This window comes from Bufo gargarizans, chromosome 3, assembly GCF_014858855.1.
Source record: "Bufo gargarizans isolate SCDJY-AF-19 chromosome 3, ASM1485885v1, whole genome shotgun sequence".
Taxonomy (NCBI): Eukaryota; Metazoa; Chordata; class Amphibia; order Anura; family Bufonidae; genus Bufo; species Bufo gargarizans.
The window spans coordinates 352,553,717-352,571,415 of record NC_058082.1 but is presented as its reverse complement, the minus strand read 5'-3'; the positions used below and the strand labels follow the sequence as shown (position 1 = coordinate 352,571,415).

General features: G+C 44.5%; 1 protein-coding gene across 1 annotated transcript in view; it reads right to left on the bottom strand.

The window, feature by feature from the left end:
* The window catches only part of LOC122931583 (kinesin-like protein KIF21B), a 735,311-nt gene that overhangs the window by 421,584 nt on the left and 296,028 nt on the right, over positions 1-17,699 (bottom strand). The window contains exon 11 of the mRNA XM_044285657.1: positions 8,021-8,197. Coding sequence (XP_044141592.1) covers positions 8,021-8,197 — 177 coding nt within the window. The remainder of the gene's footprint in view (positions 1-8,020; positions 8,198-17,699) is intronic.

Below are 17,699 nucleotides of genomic sequence, written 5' to 3'. Positions count from 1 at the left end.
TTAGTGCGGCAAGAAGCTATGAAGCCATAATATACAAGATTCTGTCTATGCCCTCCCATGAGTGAGGGAATGCAATGCAATGAAGCTACTGGCGAAAAATGAATTCCTGGTCGTGGTAAAAAGGCAAAGACTTTGCGTGGGGACCTGGTTGACAAGATATGATCGACTACAATCAGAGACTGAAATGCTAGAGCGAATTGCCCTACTTGTTCTTCCTCTGGCAGGACCTGAACGAAAGCATGAACAAATAAAGAAAGACAAAATATCTGCGTAAGACATGACAATAATGCTGTAGGGCGAACGGACCAGTTTGCGGTCAAAACGTAAAATGAGCGATCAACGTGGATTATTAGGGAAGCAGGTATGTATGCGATACATGGGGGCCATGGGGCCGAAGCAGTCATCGGGCCCCCGAAGCCATGGGGCCGAAGCAGTCGTCGGCCCCCGAAGCCATAGGGCCGAAGCAGTCGTCGGGCCCCCGAAGCCATAGGGCCGAAGCAGTCATCGGGCCCCCGAAGCCATAGGGCCGAAGCAGTCATCGGGCCCCCGAAGCCATGGGGCCAAAGCAGTCGTCGGGCCCCCGAAGCCATAGGGCCGAAGCAGTCATCGGGCCCCCGAAGCCATGGGGCCGAAGCAGGTCGTCGGGCCCCCGAAGCCATGGGGCCGAAGCAGGTCGTCGGGCCCCCGAAGCCATGGGGCCGAAGCAGGTCGTCGGGCCCCCGAAGCCATGGGGCCGAAGCAGTCGTCGGGCCCCCGAAGCCATGGGGCCGAAGCAGTCGTCGGGCCCCCGAAGCCATGGATCAACATGGAGCGATCAACATGGATTATTAGGAAATTAGGGAAGCAGGTATGTGTGCGATACATAGGGGCCACATCAGCCTAGATGCACAGATGGACAACCAACCAGGCAATCAGCCCAGCTGGTTTGAAAACAGTCGTCGGGCCCCCGAAGCCATGGGGCCGAAGCAGTCGTCGGGCCCCCGAAGCCATGGGGCCGAAGCAGGTCGTCGGGCCCCCGAAGCCATGGGGCCGAAGCAGGTCGTCGGGCCCCCGAAGCCATGGGGCCGAAGCAGGTCGTCGGGCCCCCGAAGCCATGGGGCCGAAGCAGTCGTCGGGCCCCCGAAGCCATGGATCAACATGGAGCGATCAACATGGATTATTAGGAAATTAGGGAAGCAGGTATGTGTGCGATACATAGGGGCCAAATCAGCCTAGATGCACAGATGGACAACCAACCAGGCAATCAGCCCAGCTGGTTTGAAAACAGTCGTCGGGCCCCTGAAGCCATGGGGCCGAAGCAGGTCGTCGGGCCCCCGAAGCCATGGGGCCGAAGCAGTCGTCGGGCCCCCGAAGCCATGGAACAACATGGAGCGATCAACATGGATTATTAGGAAATTAGGGAAGCAGGTATGTGTGCGATACATAGGGGCCAGCCTAGATGCACAGATGGACAACCAACCAGGCAATCAGCCCAGCTGGTTTGAAAACCGTCGTCGGGCCCCCGAAGCCATGGGGCCGAAGCAGTCGTCGGGCCCCCGAAGCCATGGGGCCGAAGCAGTCGTTGGGCCCCCAAAGCCATTTAAAAAAAAAAAAAAAAAAGAATTATAACTATGAAAAGTGACATGAATAAGGTGCGCGTGAATTAAACCATGAGCCTGACCGATGTGGCAAGTGATACCCAAGATAAACTACGTGGCCTGAATAACATGCAAGGCGAAATATCGTTAGGAACGAGACCTGACCAACGTGGAAGGTGACCCCAATAGTTCAACTGCATGACCTGAAAAGACGAAGGGAAACGTGACAGAAAATGTAGATAATAACGGACATTAACTCAAATTAATAACATAAGCAGGTAAAGATATGAGTCATTCAAAAGCATAGCTGCACAGGTGGACAGACAACCATTGGTCAGACCCCTGAAGCCATGGGGCTGAAGCAACCACCAGGGGCCCATGGGGCCGGGCAGCCGCCGGGATGAGAACCTTAGAATTAAGGACGGCTGGGGAAAAGATTGGGCCTTAACCCAACGGGTTTAGTAAGCAACCAGGATTCGAGAACCTAGAAAGACAAAGACATGGACTCGCATAACCTCCAACAGAAACCTGGGACACTAACCAGCCTACAACCATGTCATACCCTTAACAAACAAAACATGAAAAGCGGTCAAGGGGCCCCCGGAGCCATGAGGCCGGATCGGTCATAGGGCCCCCGAAGCCAGAGGGATGACGTTGCGGTGACGATAAGTAATTAAAACGTAAGCCGGACCTGATGGCATATGAAGCGACTTGAATGATTGGATTGGTTAGAAGGTGGCCTAAGGAACATGACTGCCAACAGGCGTTAAAAATATAGACATTAGTAATCCGAAGCACGTGCATACATAAAACACTAACCACCGCGAATCATAAACGTAAACATGAAATGCCTGGGGCATTGCGAGTTCGCTAAGAGAAGTCTCTTATCGTGACAAACAAATGAACAGCTTGTGAAAACATACCAGGAAACTGACTCCTATCGGCCCACTGACCTCCGCTGAGGAGCTGTTTGGTAAACTGGGGCAGGAGACCAGTCTGAGTAAATACGAAACAAGATTAAACAGAAACTAGGCCTATGGAATGTGACAGACCACCGAGGAAGGGAACGTAAGCCTGAAAAGAACGCAGTTATGTTTGTCAGGAGAGAGGTACCAGAGCGGTGGGTGCAGACTGCCCCGGTGAGATTGAGCAAAACCATGATGTAGCAATAAACAGGAGAATGCAGCTTTGAGTGGGAGCAGAGTACAACACATGATGTCACAACAAACGGGTGAATGCAGCTTTGGATGTGAGTGGTACCTAAAAACATGGTATAGGCGCATGAAAAGCATGGTATAAAGACGTATGAATGCAACCTGAAAGTGAGCAGAGTATTGACGTGATGCGAAAGCAGACATGTGGACGCAGCTCTAGTAGTGAAAGGAGTATAGGACAAGATGTGAAAAGCAGACATGCGGACGCAGCTTTGGATGTGAACGGAATATTAACTTGATGTGACCGCAGACATGGAAAGTGGCTTTGGTGAGTGGGGTATACAACCTGGTGTAGCAGTAGAACTGTGAACACAACTTTGGGTATAAGCGGAGCATGAAGATTGGTATAAACGCAGCTCTGGTTGTGAGTGGAGCAAGGTGGGAACACCAGGGTGGTGCGTCCAGAGCATGAAAACGGAGTAACAGTAGCAGCTATGGCTGTAAGCCGAGTATACAACATGTAATAACAGGCATGTAATACGGATCCGGCTGTCGGCTGGGGACGGAATGAGATGTAACATCCAACAGGTGAGCGCAGCTTGAGTGTGAGACCAATCTGAGTGAATACGAACCAAGAGTATAAAAGTGCAGTACAGTGAAGACGTGCGGATGCAGCATAAGACATTAAATAAAAGCCGAAAGTGTAAATGCCGCTCAGGATAACAGCGGAGCATGAAAGTATGAGATTGTGGAGAAGCTCTGCCTGTATATTTATGTTTAAATTGTACTGGAGCTGTCATTTGGCATCCCGGGCACTAGAGGCCGCTGTTTTGCAGCACAGTCAGCATGCTTCTGGGTGAACCAGTAAGTGTTGATCTGACATGGTGGAAGGATTGTGCTGTGAGGGGCTGAATCCGATTCCATCCTGGCTTGCAGATGTCCGGCAGTGAATGGATACTCAAAGGAAGGAGAGCATCTGCTGTCCCCTGTCTGGATCCAGCTCTTTGAAAGAGAGGTTGTCCCAGGAAGACCAGTTCCAGTGTATGGACAGAAAACCTTAGCATCAAGCAAGGCCGCACGGTTGCTGAGAGCTTGGTGGCCATCCCGGGTAAGCGGCATCCTAGGGTCCAGAACGGATGCAGGTCAGTACACCTGATTACCAATTGTACTTCACTGTTTGGCGCCTAAAGTAACAGAGACTAGCCTAGGCCTTGTATGAGCTAGTTAGATAGGGTTATAGCTTTGTTAGGCCTTACTGTACTGGACTGCAGCGCAGTAATTGACTTGCAGGCTCTGCTGTGTCTGCCAGGTGTGTCTTCTATAGCGGCACAGTATGACTTGTAGGCTCTGCTGTGTACGCCAACAGGCTAGGCCTGTCCCTCGGACAGGGACGGTGACTGTGGGCCTGGGGTATTACTTATACTGTTTGTACTTGTGTTAATACTGTTTCCAAAGTAAAGTTTATATTCTTGCATATAAAGCTGGTGTCAGTGTTGCTTCCATGTCTGTGACTTTGCTGTATCCTGGGGAGCCCACCCCTGTACACGGCTTACGAAAGTGAAATACATGAAGTTTAAAGATGGTGGTAGCGGGGGGGGGGGGGGGGAGAGACACATGGCAAGGAACAGCTACAGCAAAAGGCCTAAACAATAAACGCTGCGTCCGATCTCCAAACATGACGTCACGTGCAGCCTGGGTAACTCTTACTTCAGCCGGATTGCTGTAAAGAAACTTTTCATACGAGACGAACGAAGCAAAGTGAAACTTGTAAGATTTATAGGAACCAACTCTTATTACCAACAAACAAAATGAAAAGCAAATGGAAGTATTTAGGCCCAAACGAGCAAACCTGAGGTAGCAGATTCTGAGGCGAAGCCTCCCGTTCGCTAGCAAAGTCGGATCCGACCGGCCAGGAGAGACGGCCCCGGCCCAACCTACTTACATAGTATGGCGTGTGCATGCTACGGTAGCAGAGAGCAAAATAACAAGCTCCATGCTGCAAAGAAAGAATCCTACCACCAGAGAAGCTAGTTTGCTAATGACAGCCAGCAGCAGCAGCTGTGCACCTGAAAACACACACCTGTGAGTGAGGGTGTGGCTCGTATATGAAGAGCCTCCGCCCCTCCCACAAATGCAGGCTGACTAATCAGCCTTACCAACATATAGGGTTCAGACCGCGCGTGTCAAAACAGACGGTATGCAAACAGTTTTTTTCTTTTATCCTTCTCCTTTTAGAAAAAGCACTGAGGGCTGCAAATGTCCAATTTGTGGATATCCTGCAACTGATAAAAGTTATAATAGTGTAAATCCATACGGTTGTTTTACCCTGCGGTGCACAGATTGTACTTACACAGCACACCTGGTATGCCCCTGACGAAGCTCAAGGAGCGAAACCTGGGTCGGGCAAAGAATAAGACGCTGGGATTTTTAATGCGACTTTTAAAGAGCATGTTTGTGAGTATGTGCTAATAAATTTTTTAAAACAGTTACCGGAGCTTCACTATGGTAGGAGCTACTTGTATCCACAGAAACTTTTAGGAAAAGAAAGTGGGAATAGCAGCAGACTCATCTGGTGTATACTTGAACCAAGTCCGCGGGTAAACCCTGTTTGTTCGTATGTGAACGTGGATCTCCGCCAGGGAAAACCTAATCAGCTGCGGATATTGCATACACGCCTGGGTTGGTGTAGTGCTGTGTAAGTACAATCTGTGCACCGCAGGGTAAAACAACCGTACGGATTTGCACTATTATAACTTTTATCAGTTGCAGGATATCCACAAATAGGACATTTGCAGCCCTCGGTGCTTTTTCTAAAAGGAGAAGAATAAAAGAAAAAAACTGTTTGCATACCATCTGTGTTGACACGCGCGGTCCGAACCCTATATATATACTTCGTGAAAGTGTGATTGACCCCACAACACTCCTCGGACCTGCAGCGCAGCATTTTTGCGGACTGGTGATTAGATAACTTTCTTTTGTACTCATCAATATCAAAACACTGGAAAATTGAGGGATACTCTGGCTGCATGGCGGAGCATACGTAGATTATACAAATTGCCCATGTATATCACTCCCTATATGCCATTATGGAATCTCCCAGCATTCCCGGAAGGTGGGCGCTCTGGTCTTTTTAGACTGTGGAAGGGTAAGGGGATTCTTGTATTGAAACATTTGCTGAACGAGGGAGGAACTGAGCTCTTATCATGGCCTGAGGTTCAATCCAAATATCAGATCCCAGCTTCTCATTTTCTGTCGTATAAACAGATGCAATCATACTGCGGAGCGCAATCAGTGAGTCTGGGAGATCCTGAGAGATTGACCTGGTTTGAGGCCCTGGTGGGAACCCAGGAACACTCTTTATCTGACCTCTATAAAAGAATGCAGAATATTCTCTCTACCCCTATAGGGGATAAAGTGTATAAGAAATGGGAAGTAGAACTAGGGGACGGTGCAGTCACTCCCAAATTGAGGGAAGGGATGGAAAGAGTGAGGCAGGCGATTACAAGTGAACCGTGGAGGGAGATGCATTTTAGGATCCTCCATAAGGCTACGTATGCCTTTGATCTGTCTTATAGAGATGCGCCCGCGCATTACCTGAGATGGTGCCCTAAATGTTTGCACCAGAAAGCTAACCTGTTGCATGGGCTTTGGCATTGCCCTCGCTTGAAGTCTCTATGGGAGGACTCTGTCGAATATATCCAGCAGGTTTGGGGTATAAAACTACAAATGATACCTTTGCATTGCATTTTCCATTACATTCCACTGGATGAAAAGGGAGAAATATCCCATTCTACTAATATTAAGGGGATACACTTGTTCCTTTTAGCAGTGGTAAAGACAATACTCAGGCACTGGATATATCCCACAGTTCCTACATTTCAGGAGGCACTGGGGACTATGAAATATGTTATGTATCTAGACAGGCTAGATGTAGAAAGTAGCAAGGAGAAGTCTGCAAAACGATTCTTTCATACTTGGAAAAGTTTTATTGTATACTCTTTGACGCCGACGGAGATTTCTGAGGTCGTCAGACCTTTTGTGCATACTAAGTGGTATCTAGAAGGGAAATTGAAGGGTACTTTGGGAGGACTGGAGGTGGATTAGTGGTGACAATACTAATGATTGATGTCTCTGCCGCGCTTGAATATGTGATACTTTAACCGGAGGACTCACTGCGAGATACTGACATGGCATTGTGAGTTGGGAAACAGTTGGGAGGGAAGGGAGGGAGTTGTTTATTAAGGGGGGGAGAAAATTGAAAATTCGGATTAGGCACGTATTACTTGCATGCTGGACAGATATGTATCCATGCCTGCGAGCATGAGCTGTTGTGATCTGTATACTTGTACACTGCCTTTTTATTCCGAAATAAAAATTGTTTTAAAAAAAAAAAAAAACACACTGGAAAATGCTTTTAACAGGGTTTGGGACATCTGAAAGATTCATTGTATAGTTTTATGTTCAGTGTTTTCACAGTAATCATTATTAAAGGGGTTCTCTGGGACTGAAATATTGATCAATATCAGCTTGGCGAGGGTCCAACTCTCAACACCCCCACTGACCAGCTGTTTACAGGAGCTTCTGGTGCTTGAATGGGAGTAGCACCACAGTAAGGCCGTTTTCACATCACAGTTATGGATTCTGTTTTTGTTTTCCGTTATAACATGGTTATAACGGAAGATAAAGGAATCCATAAGGCAGAATTTAAAAAGGAAGCTTTTAAGAGGCATTCTGTTTTGATCTTTCATAACACAAGTCTATGGGCAGCATAACGGATCCATTCTGGTTTCCATTATGCAGGAGTCCAGTCCTGCATAACGGAAACCAGGACGGATCCGTTATGCTGCCCATAGACTTCCTTTTCCATCGTGCATAACGGGAACCAGACGGACTCGTTATGATTCCTATAGACTTATATTATGACGGATCAAAACAGAATGCCTCTCAAATGCCTCTTATGGATTCCGTTATTTTCCGTTATAACCATGTTATAACACCAAACAAAAACGGAATCCATAACAATGATGTGAACCCGGCCTAACCCAGACCAGAAACTACAATAGACAGAGCTGTGTAGTTCAGGGCCTGTTTCTGACCCCCGGAGCTCCCACAAACTGAATGGAAATAAAAGACTTTTATTGTTAATTTTTTTTTTTTTTTTTTATAAAAGGAGTTCTTCAGGACTAAAGTATTTTTACCTACAGTACATATCTTTATAGCATTTATTTGTTGACATAACATAGTGCATGGCAGGTTAGGTGAAAATGGCAAGGCTGTGATATATTTTACCTTCCTTTTTTCATTAAACTTTGCACTTCATCCTTTGCTCTCCGCACAACATCATTAACTTTAGCCTCAAATGAAGGTGTAGGGGGTGTAGGTCCAGCATGTCCTGAGCGTAGGTTTGCCCTTGATAGACTGCTCCGGAGAGATTCATTCATGGCTTCACTCTCTACCAAACGAGTCCTGTATACAAAAGAATATTATCAATAGATATGTGGTGTTTATAAGACTCATTTAGATCGGTTCACACTGTTTATTAACCTTCTGCTGGGACTGCCATCAGGGTATATGTTTGAATAGGGTATTCAAATGTATACCACAGAGAATACATTCACTTCAGTGAAACAAACTGAGTCCAAATGAATAATCATTGAGGTCTATTTGACTAGTTTACATAGTTTACATTTCATTTGTGTTTTTTTGATGGACATAATAGCATGGTAGACTAGGTCATCCATTTGTCTCATTCACGTGAATGTGCCAGTCACAGTTTAAGTGTGTATAAGTTAGTATTCAAATGTATTGCTGAGATGGAAAGCCTGGTTAGTAACATAGTAACATAGTTTATATGGCTGAAAAAAGACATTTGTACATCCAGTTCAGCCTGTTATCCTGCAAGTTGATCCAGAGGAAGGGGGAAAAAAACTGTGAGGTAGAAGCCAATTTTCCTCACTTTAGGGGGAAAAAAATTCCTTCCCGACTCCAATCAGGCAATCAGAATAACTCCCTGGAGCAACGATCCATCTCTAGTAACTAGGCCCCTCTTGCATTCTTTTAGTGAATTAGAAACAAAGAAACATAGAATGTGTCAGCAGATAAGAACCATTTGGCCCATCTAGTCTGCCCAATATACTAAATACTATGGATAGCCCCTGGCCCTATCTTATATGAAGGATGGCCTTATGCCTATCCCATGCATGCTTAAACTCCTCCACTGTATTTGCAGCTACCACTTCTGCAGGAGGGCTATTCCATGCATCCACTACTCTCTCATAAAGTAATACTTCCTAATATTACTTTTAAACCTTTGCCCCTCTAATTTAAAACTATGTCCTCTTGTAGCAGTTTTTCTTCTTTTAAATATTCTCTCCTCTTTTACCTTGTTGATTCCCTGTATGTATTTAAAAGTTTCTATCATATCCCCTCTGTCTCGTCTTTCTTCCAAGCCATACATGTTAAGGTCCTTTAATCTTTCCTGGTAAGTTTTATCCTGCAATCCATGTACCGGTTTAGTAGCTCTTCTCTGAACTCTCTCCAAAGTATCAATATCCTTCTGGAGATATGGTCTCCAGTACTGAGCACAATACTCCAAATGAGGTCTCACTAGTGCTCTGTAGAGCGGCATGAGCACCTCCCTCTTTCTACTGGTAATTCCTCTCCCTATACACCCAATCATTCTGCTAGCATTTCCTGTTGCTCTATGACATTGTCTGCCTACCTTTAAGTCTTCTGAAATAATGATCCCTAAATCCCTTTCCTCAGATACTGAGGTTAGGACTGTATCACAGATTTTATATTCTGCTCTTGGGTTTTTACGCCCCAGGTGCATTATCTTGCACTTATCAACATTACATTTTAGTTGCCAGATTTTTGACCATTCCTCTAGTTTTCCTAAGTCCTTTTCCATTTGGTGTATCCCTCCAGGAACATCAACCCTGTTACAAATCTTTGTGTCATCAGCAAAAAGACACACCTTACCATTGAGGCCTTCTGCAATTTCGCTGATAAAGATATTAAACAATATGAGTCCCAGAACAGATCCCTAAGGTACCCCACTGGTAACAAGACCTTGGTCTGAAAATACTCCATTGACTACAACCCTCTGTTGCCTGTCCCTCAGCCACTGCCTAATCCATTCAACAATATGGGAGTCCAAGCCCAAAGCACTTTATTGATAAGCCATCTATTATTTAAGTCACCCAATCAAAAAAATCTATAAGATTAGTTTGACATGATCTCCCTGAAGTAAACCCATGCTGGTTTTCATCTTTCAATCCATGGAATTCACGCTCAACACCTCCTCAGGCAGAAGGTTCCATAGTCTCACTGCTTGTACTTTAAAGAATCCTTATCTGTGTTTCTGTACAAACCGTCTTTCCTCCAGATGCAGAGGATGTCCCCTCATCATGAATAACACCCTAGGGCAGGGATGGCCAACCTGTGGCTCTTTAGTTGTTGCAAAACTACAGCTCCCAGAATGCCCGGAAAGCCTACATCTATCAGCCTACAGCAGGGCATGGTGGGAATTCTAGCTTTACAACAGCTGGAGAGCCGCAGGCTGGCCAGCCCTGCCCTAGGGGTTAGTGGCTGCCATCCCTTGGTTGACACAGAGAATCCACACTCACTAGTTTGACCAGTCGGTCCCACCAACTGATCATAACAGTACACTCAGGCCATGGATTCCACTGAATCTGACATGGCCAAAGTCCTATGTGAACTGTAACGTATCACTCGGAAGCAAGTAACATCTTATCTCTAGCATGTGACTGCTCGTCTGGATTCCTTTTTTGAGGCTATTCAACTTCCACAAACTCCTATGGTCTCATCTGTTACTACTCCTCTGACTGCTACTGCTTCTGGTGCTAGTCCAAATTTTTCTCCTCCTCCTCCTCGCTACAGTGGAAATCCCAAGTCATGCAGAAGATTCCTGAATTTTACTTTACCAATATGCTTCTGAAAGTGCTAAAGTGGCATTTATTATTTCCCATCTGGAAGGAAAGGCCGGCGCAATCACTAACAATAGTGCTCTTTTTCTGGACTCATTCCTCTGAACTGTCCTGGAATGAAGATGCTCTCATTGCTACATTCTGGGAAGGCCTTAATAGCAAAATCAACGATGGGCTTGCAGGAAGAAAGATTCCATCTGAACCCATGCAGGTGAACCATCTTAGGCTGTCAGTTGAGGAATAACGGCACTGTCTCTCTGCTGGTCTTTGCCTATACTGTGGTGGTTCTGGCCATCGTGTCCACAACTGTCCTAAGAAGTCGAGAAACTCCAGTGCCTAGGGTCATTAGTAGAGGTAATCCTAGGCAAAGAACTCCTCTCTGAAAGCCTCTGTCCTACTGTCGTTTGGTGATGCTAGACTCTCCTTAACAAACTCCATTCACTCTGGCTCAGCAAGAAACTTGCTGTATCAGGCCAGTTCGATTACTAAAGAATCTGCTGGTGGTGACATGGGTCAATGGCAAAGCCCTATCCGAAGCTGTGTTATCTATCACCGACCCTCTAGATCTTCAAGTTAGAATTCTACATTCTGAGAATTTTTCCCTGTATGTACTTCTAGAACGGTCTCACCTTGTCCTTTTGGGGTTGCCCTGGCTCCAGGTCCATGAACCTGTTCTGGATTGGAAACCAGGAGAGATTATCCTCTGAGGACAGTTATGCCAGAGCAAGTGCCTGACCTCTGTACAGCCTAAAGTTTGCTCCCAACCTCCTGCAAATTTAGAAAGTCTACCTACTGCATACCTTCCTTTTGCAGATGTCTTCAACAAAAAAAAAAGCAGAGACTCTTCCTCCTCATGATCCATACGAATGCCCCATTGATCTGTATCTCCTGGTATTAGGGTGTATCCCCTCTCACCCGCAAAATCTCAATAGATGGTTCACTACTGTACATCAAGGAGACACTGGAAAGGGAGTTCATTCGCAAGTCCATATCTTCGGCTGGGGCTGGCTGCTTTTTTGTAAAAAAACAAAGATAGGTCTCTACGTCCTTGCATTGATTATTGTGCACTAAACATCACTAAACATCACTGCTAAAAAAATACCCTTTGTCTTTGATTTCTGAACTTTTTCATAAATTTAAGGGTGCCAGTATATTCTCTAAATTGGACCTCATGGAGCCTACAATTTAATCCGCAACTGTGAAGGCGACAAGTGGAAAATGGCCTTCAATACTCGTGCTGGACATTATGAGTGCCTAGTTATGCCATTTGGTTTGTGCAATGCCCCTGCAGTTTTTGAGGAATTTGTACATTTTCAGAGACTTACTATATACATGTGTGATCGTATAACTGCTATACTTGATTGGCCCAAAACCAATGGACTAAAAGCTATCCAGAGATTCATTGGTTTTGCTAATTATTACCGACAGTTTCCTGATAACCTTTCCATGTTAAAAAATGGACTCCTGAGGCTGAAAATGCCTTTCTGACCCTAAAGAAATCTTTTGCCTCTGCATCCATTCTTCATAGTCCTGATGTCAATACACAATTTTTCTTGGAGGTGAGTGCATCCTTCACCAGTGCTGGAGCAGTGCTTTCTCCCAAAAATTATTCTGGCAAGTTATTACCACATGGCTTCTTTTCCAAGTCTTTTTCTGCTGCTGGAAGGAACTATTCAATCGGAGAAAGAGAACTACGGAGAAAGAGAAGAATGCCGTTATTTATTAGGAGCTCTTCATCCCATAATTGTCTTCACTGACCATAAACATTTTACTTATATTTAGACTGCTTAGAGGCTCAATCCCAGACAATCTTGATGGTCACTTTTCTTTGCATACCAACTTTCAGCTTCATTTCCGTTCTGCAGGTAATAACATTAATGGGGATGCTCTTTCTGACGTTGAATTCCATCCACAACACATAAATGATCTTTCCAGATGCATTTCGGTGGCAAAATGCCTGTCAAACTGTCTGAAGTATCCAAGGGTAAGATTTTTGTTCCTGAAGCCTAACACATTGAAACCCTTCAATGGGGACATGCCTCCAAGACTGCCGGTCATCCTGGAATTTAGAGAAATTAATTGCTCGTCATCATTGGTGGTCCTTCATTAACAAATGCGCCAAAAATGTATCTTCTAAGTTAAAACTAGTCAATGTCCTTCTTCCTCTGTCTGTACCTGAAGTCCCTTGGCAACATATAGGAATGGACTTTAACCCAGATTGTCCACCCTCTAAAGGTTTGCATGGTTATCTGGGTGGCAATTATAAAAACATTACTAAAACAAAACAAAACATGGATGACAGGCAAATTTATAAGATTAGGCAGAGAGAGGTAAAACAAGTTATAAGAGCTTCTAAAGCACAGGCAGAAGAAAAATTAGCTCAGTCAGTGAAAGAAGGCAATATGACATTCTTCTGATACATAAATGAAAAAAGGAAACTAAAACAAGGAATTAAATTAAAAACAAAAGAAGGAAGGTATATGGAAGAAGATAAAGAACTAGCTGACTGCCTCAATGAATACTTCTGTTCAGTTTTTACAAAGGAAAATGAAGGAAAATGACCTCAGGAAGGAAGACTAATGAATCTTTTGATGCATGTGTCTTTACAGAGTTAGAGGTTCTAAGTCAGCTGTCTAAAATTAATACAAATAAGTCCCAGGGGCCTGATGGGATACACCCAAAGCTATTAAAAGAACCAATCACTGGTAAAAGGAGTAGTCCCAAAAGATTGGAAATTAGCAAATGTTGTGCCCATTTACAAGAAAGGTAGTAGGGAGTAATCAGGCAACTCTAGGCCAGTAAGCCTGACACCAATAGTGGGGAAATTAATGGAAACCATACTTAAGGAGAGGATTGTGGAACATCTAAAATTCAATGGATTGAAAAATGAAAAACAGCATGGGTTTACTTCAGGGAGATCATGTCAAACTAATCTTATTGATTTTTTTTGATTGGGTGACTAAAATAATAGATAAACAGTAGACATCGCTTATCTAGACTTTAGTAAGGTTTTTGATACTGTCCCACATAGAAGGCTTATCAATAAATTGCAGTCTTTGTGCTTGGACCCCGATATTGTTGAATGGATTAGGCAGTGGCTGAGGGACAGACAACAGAGGGTTGTAGTCAATGGAGTATATTCAGACCATGGTCTTGTTACCAGTGGGGTACCTCAGGGATCTGTTCTGGTACCCATATTGTTTAATATCTTTATCAGCGAAATTGCAGAAGGCCTTGATGGTAAGGTGTGTCTTTTTGCTGATGACACAAAGATTTGTAACAGGGTTGATGTTCCTGGAGGCATACACCGAATGGAAAAGGATTTAGGAAAACTAGAGGAATGGTCAAAAATCTGGCAACTAAAATTTAATGTTGATAAGTTAATGCACCTGGGGCGTAAAAGCCCAAGAGCAGAATATAAAATCAGTGATACAGTCCTAACCTCAATATCTGAGGAAAGGGATTTAGGGGTCATTATTTCAGAAGACTTAAAGGTAGGCAAACAATGTCATAGAGCAGCAGGAAATGCTAGCAGAATGCCTGGGTGTATAGGGAGAGGCATTACTAATAGAAAGAGGGAGGTGCTTATGCCGTTCTACAGAGCACTAGTGAGACCTCATTTGGAGTATTGTGCGCAGTACTGGAGACCATATCTCCAGAAGGATATTGGTACTTTGGAGAGAGTACAGAGAAGAGCTACTAAACTAGTACATGGATTGCAGGATAAAACTTACCATAAAAGGTTAAAGGACCTTAACATGTATAGCTCTGACGAGACAGAGGGGATATGCTAGCAACTTTTAAATACATAAAGGGAATCAACAAGGTAAAAGAGGAGAGAGTATTTAAAAGAAGAAAAACTGCTACAAGAGGACGTAGTTTTAAATTAGAGGGGCAAAGGTTTAAAAGTAATATCAGGAAGTATTACTTTACTGAGAGAGTAGTGGATGCATGGAATAGCCTCCCTGAAGGAGTTTAAGCATGCATGGGATAGGCATAAGGCCATCCTTCATATAAGTACAATGAGCAGGACACTGGGTCAGTGGGGTTGCTATGCAGTGGGTCAGTTTATATATGTAATAGTTCGTGACGCCAGTTGCAGCTTGTGCAGGAACTGTAGCATGGCCCCTTAAGATGTTACAGCTCATACCAGGCGAGGAATGCCAAAGGGGGATAATGTCTCTGTGTATTGTCAACGGTGTCTCCTACCTTGGTACGGCTGGACTCCTGTATCCTGGCTCACATGCAACAAATTGAGTGTTGTTAATAGGAGTTTTGATGGAAAAAATAAGATCCAGACAGGAGATATCGTCCAACTCGTCTTTACTTAATGGCAGCTTTAAATCCGTACAAGTTAACAGCAATAGTCTAGGGTCCCAGCAGGTTTTGGCAATATGTGGCAGGAATTTATATCTATTCTGCTTCGGGTACATACGCCTATAGATCTGGCAGGTATTAGTCTTCTGCTCTGTCTGTATTCTTCTTGGTATGGGCCTGACTAGCTGAGGAGGAATTTGGGTTCTCCTGGACTTGGGAAATGTACTCACAGCTTGGCTCACAGGGTATGCTTCTTCCTGGATGCTGGAGATGGCTGCTTCTCTGGTAGATCAGCTGAGGTAGAGGACTCAGGCTGGGAAGATGGATCCGGGCCTCAGCCGAGGTTGGATCCAGGGTTGGGATCCCTGATTCTGGGAGCTTCTATCCACACAACCTACCCCAATAGGGGTGGCTGGTACACTAACTAGACTTCCTACTCCTCCTCATGATACAGGACATGGGAATGTCCCACTTCTGCTCATACAGGGGAGCCTAGACTGGAATGGACTATTCCGGTCTAGATATACTAAATTGTCCTATAGACTGCCTATACATTGCCGCCACCTACTGGTGTACATGAATAATTACAGCAATTTACATAAAACAGTCATAGGAAATTCAGATAATAGAAGATAATTACCACTGCTAAGGACAGGCAACAAGCAGAAGAGACTTGTTTGGGCTAAAGAACACAAGGAATGGACATTAGACCAGTGGAAATCTGTGCTTTGGTCTGATGAGTCTGATGCGTCTTTGTGCGACGCAGAAAAGGTGAACGGATGGACTCAACATGCCTGGTTCCAGCTATCCAGCCCATAGAACTTTAAACAAAACAATCTCCAGCAATCTATGCCTTGGTGAAGCAGCACCATTTCTGGATTTCAGTTATCTCACCCAGCTAAACTGAACCACCGGAGGAAATACACATCCCCACCATACCTTTACCGTGCAATTTATCACAATATACAGTACAGACCAAAAGTTTGGACAAACCTTCTCATTCAAAGAGTTTTCTTTATTTGCATGACTATGAAAATTGTAGATTCACACTGAAGGCATCAAAACTATGAATTAACACATGTGGATTTATATACATAACTAAAAAGTGTGACACAACTAAAAATAGGTCATATTCTAGGTTCTTCAATGTAGCCACCTTTTGCTTTGATTACTTCTTTGCACACTCTTGGCATTCTCTTGATGAGCATCAAGAGGTAGTCACCTGAAATGGTCTTCCAACAGTCTTGAAGGAGTTCCCAGAGATGCTTAGCACTTGTTGGCCCTTTTGCCTTCACTCTGCTGTCCAGCTCACCCCAAACCATCTCGATTGGGTTCAGGTCCGGTGACTGTGGAGGCCAGGTCATCTGGCGCAGCACCCCATCACTCTCCTTCATGGTCAAATAGCCCTTATACAGCCTGGAGGTGTGTTTGGGGTCATTGTCCTGTTGAAAAATAAATGATGGTCCAACTAAACGCAAACCGGATGGAATAGCATGCTGCTGCAAAATGCTGTGGTAGCCATGCTGGTTCAGTATGCCTTCAATTTTGAATAAATCCCCAACAGTGTCACCAGCAAAGCACCTCCACACCATCACACCTCCTCCTCCATGCTTCACGGTGGGAACCAGGCATGTAGAGTCCATTCGTTCACCTTTTCTGTGTCACACAAAGACACAGTGGTTGGAACCAAAGATCTCAAATTTGGACTCATCAGACCAAAGCACAGATTTCCACTGGTTTAATGTCCATTCCGTGTGCTCTTTAGCCCAAACAAGTCTCTTCTGCTTGTTGACTGTCCTTAGCAGTGGTTTCCTAGCAGATATTCTACCATGAAGGCCTGATTCACACAGTCTCCTCTTAACAGTTGTTCTAGAGATGTGTCTGCTGCTAGAACTCTGTGTGGCATTGACCTGGTCTCTAATCTGAGCTGCTGTTAACCTGCGATTTCTGAGGCTGGTGACTCGGATGAATTATCCTCCGCAGCAGAGGTGACTCTTGGTCTTCCTTTCCTGGGGAGATCCGCATGTAAGTCAGTTTCTTTGTAGCACTTGATGGTTTTTGTGACTGCACTTGGGGACACCTTCAAAGTTTTCCCAATTTTTCAGACTGACTGACCTTCATTTCTTAAAGTAATGATGGCCACTAGTTTTTCTTTACTTGGCTGCTTTTTTCTTGCCATAATACAAATTCTAACAGTCTATTCAGTAGGACTATCAGCTGTGTATCGACCTGACTTCTCCACAACGCAACTGATGGTCCCAACCCCATTTATAAGGCAAGAAATCCCACTTATTAAACCTGACAGGGCACACCTGTGAAGTGAAAACCATTTCAGGTGACTACCTCATCAAGCTCATCAAGAGAATGCCAAGAGTGTGCAAAGCAGTAATCAAAGCAAAAGGTGGCTAGAATATTACATATTTTCAGTTGTTTCACACTTTTTTGTTATGTATATAATTCCAAATGTGTTAATTTATAGATTTGATGCGTTCAGTGTGAATCTACAATTTTCATAGTCATGAAAATAAAGAAAATTCTTTGAATGAGGTGTGTCGAAACTTTTGGTCTGCAGTGTATATATATATTTATTTATTTTTTTCCCCTTATCTTCTCTTTCTGGAACAAGTTTTGGTGTCTGGAATACCACTTTAAGCTTTTTGTAGGGAGTAGGAATACGGCAAAATAAAAAACAATGGGGCGAA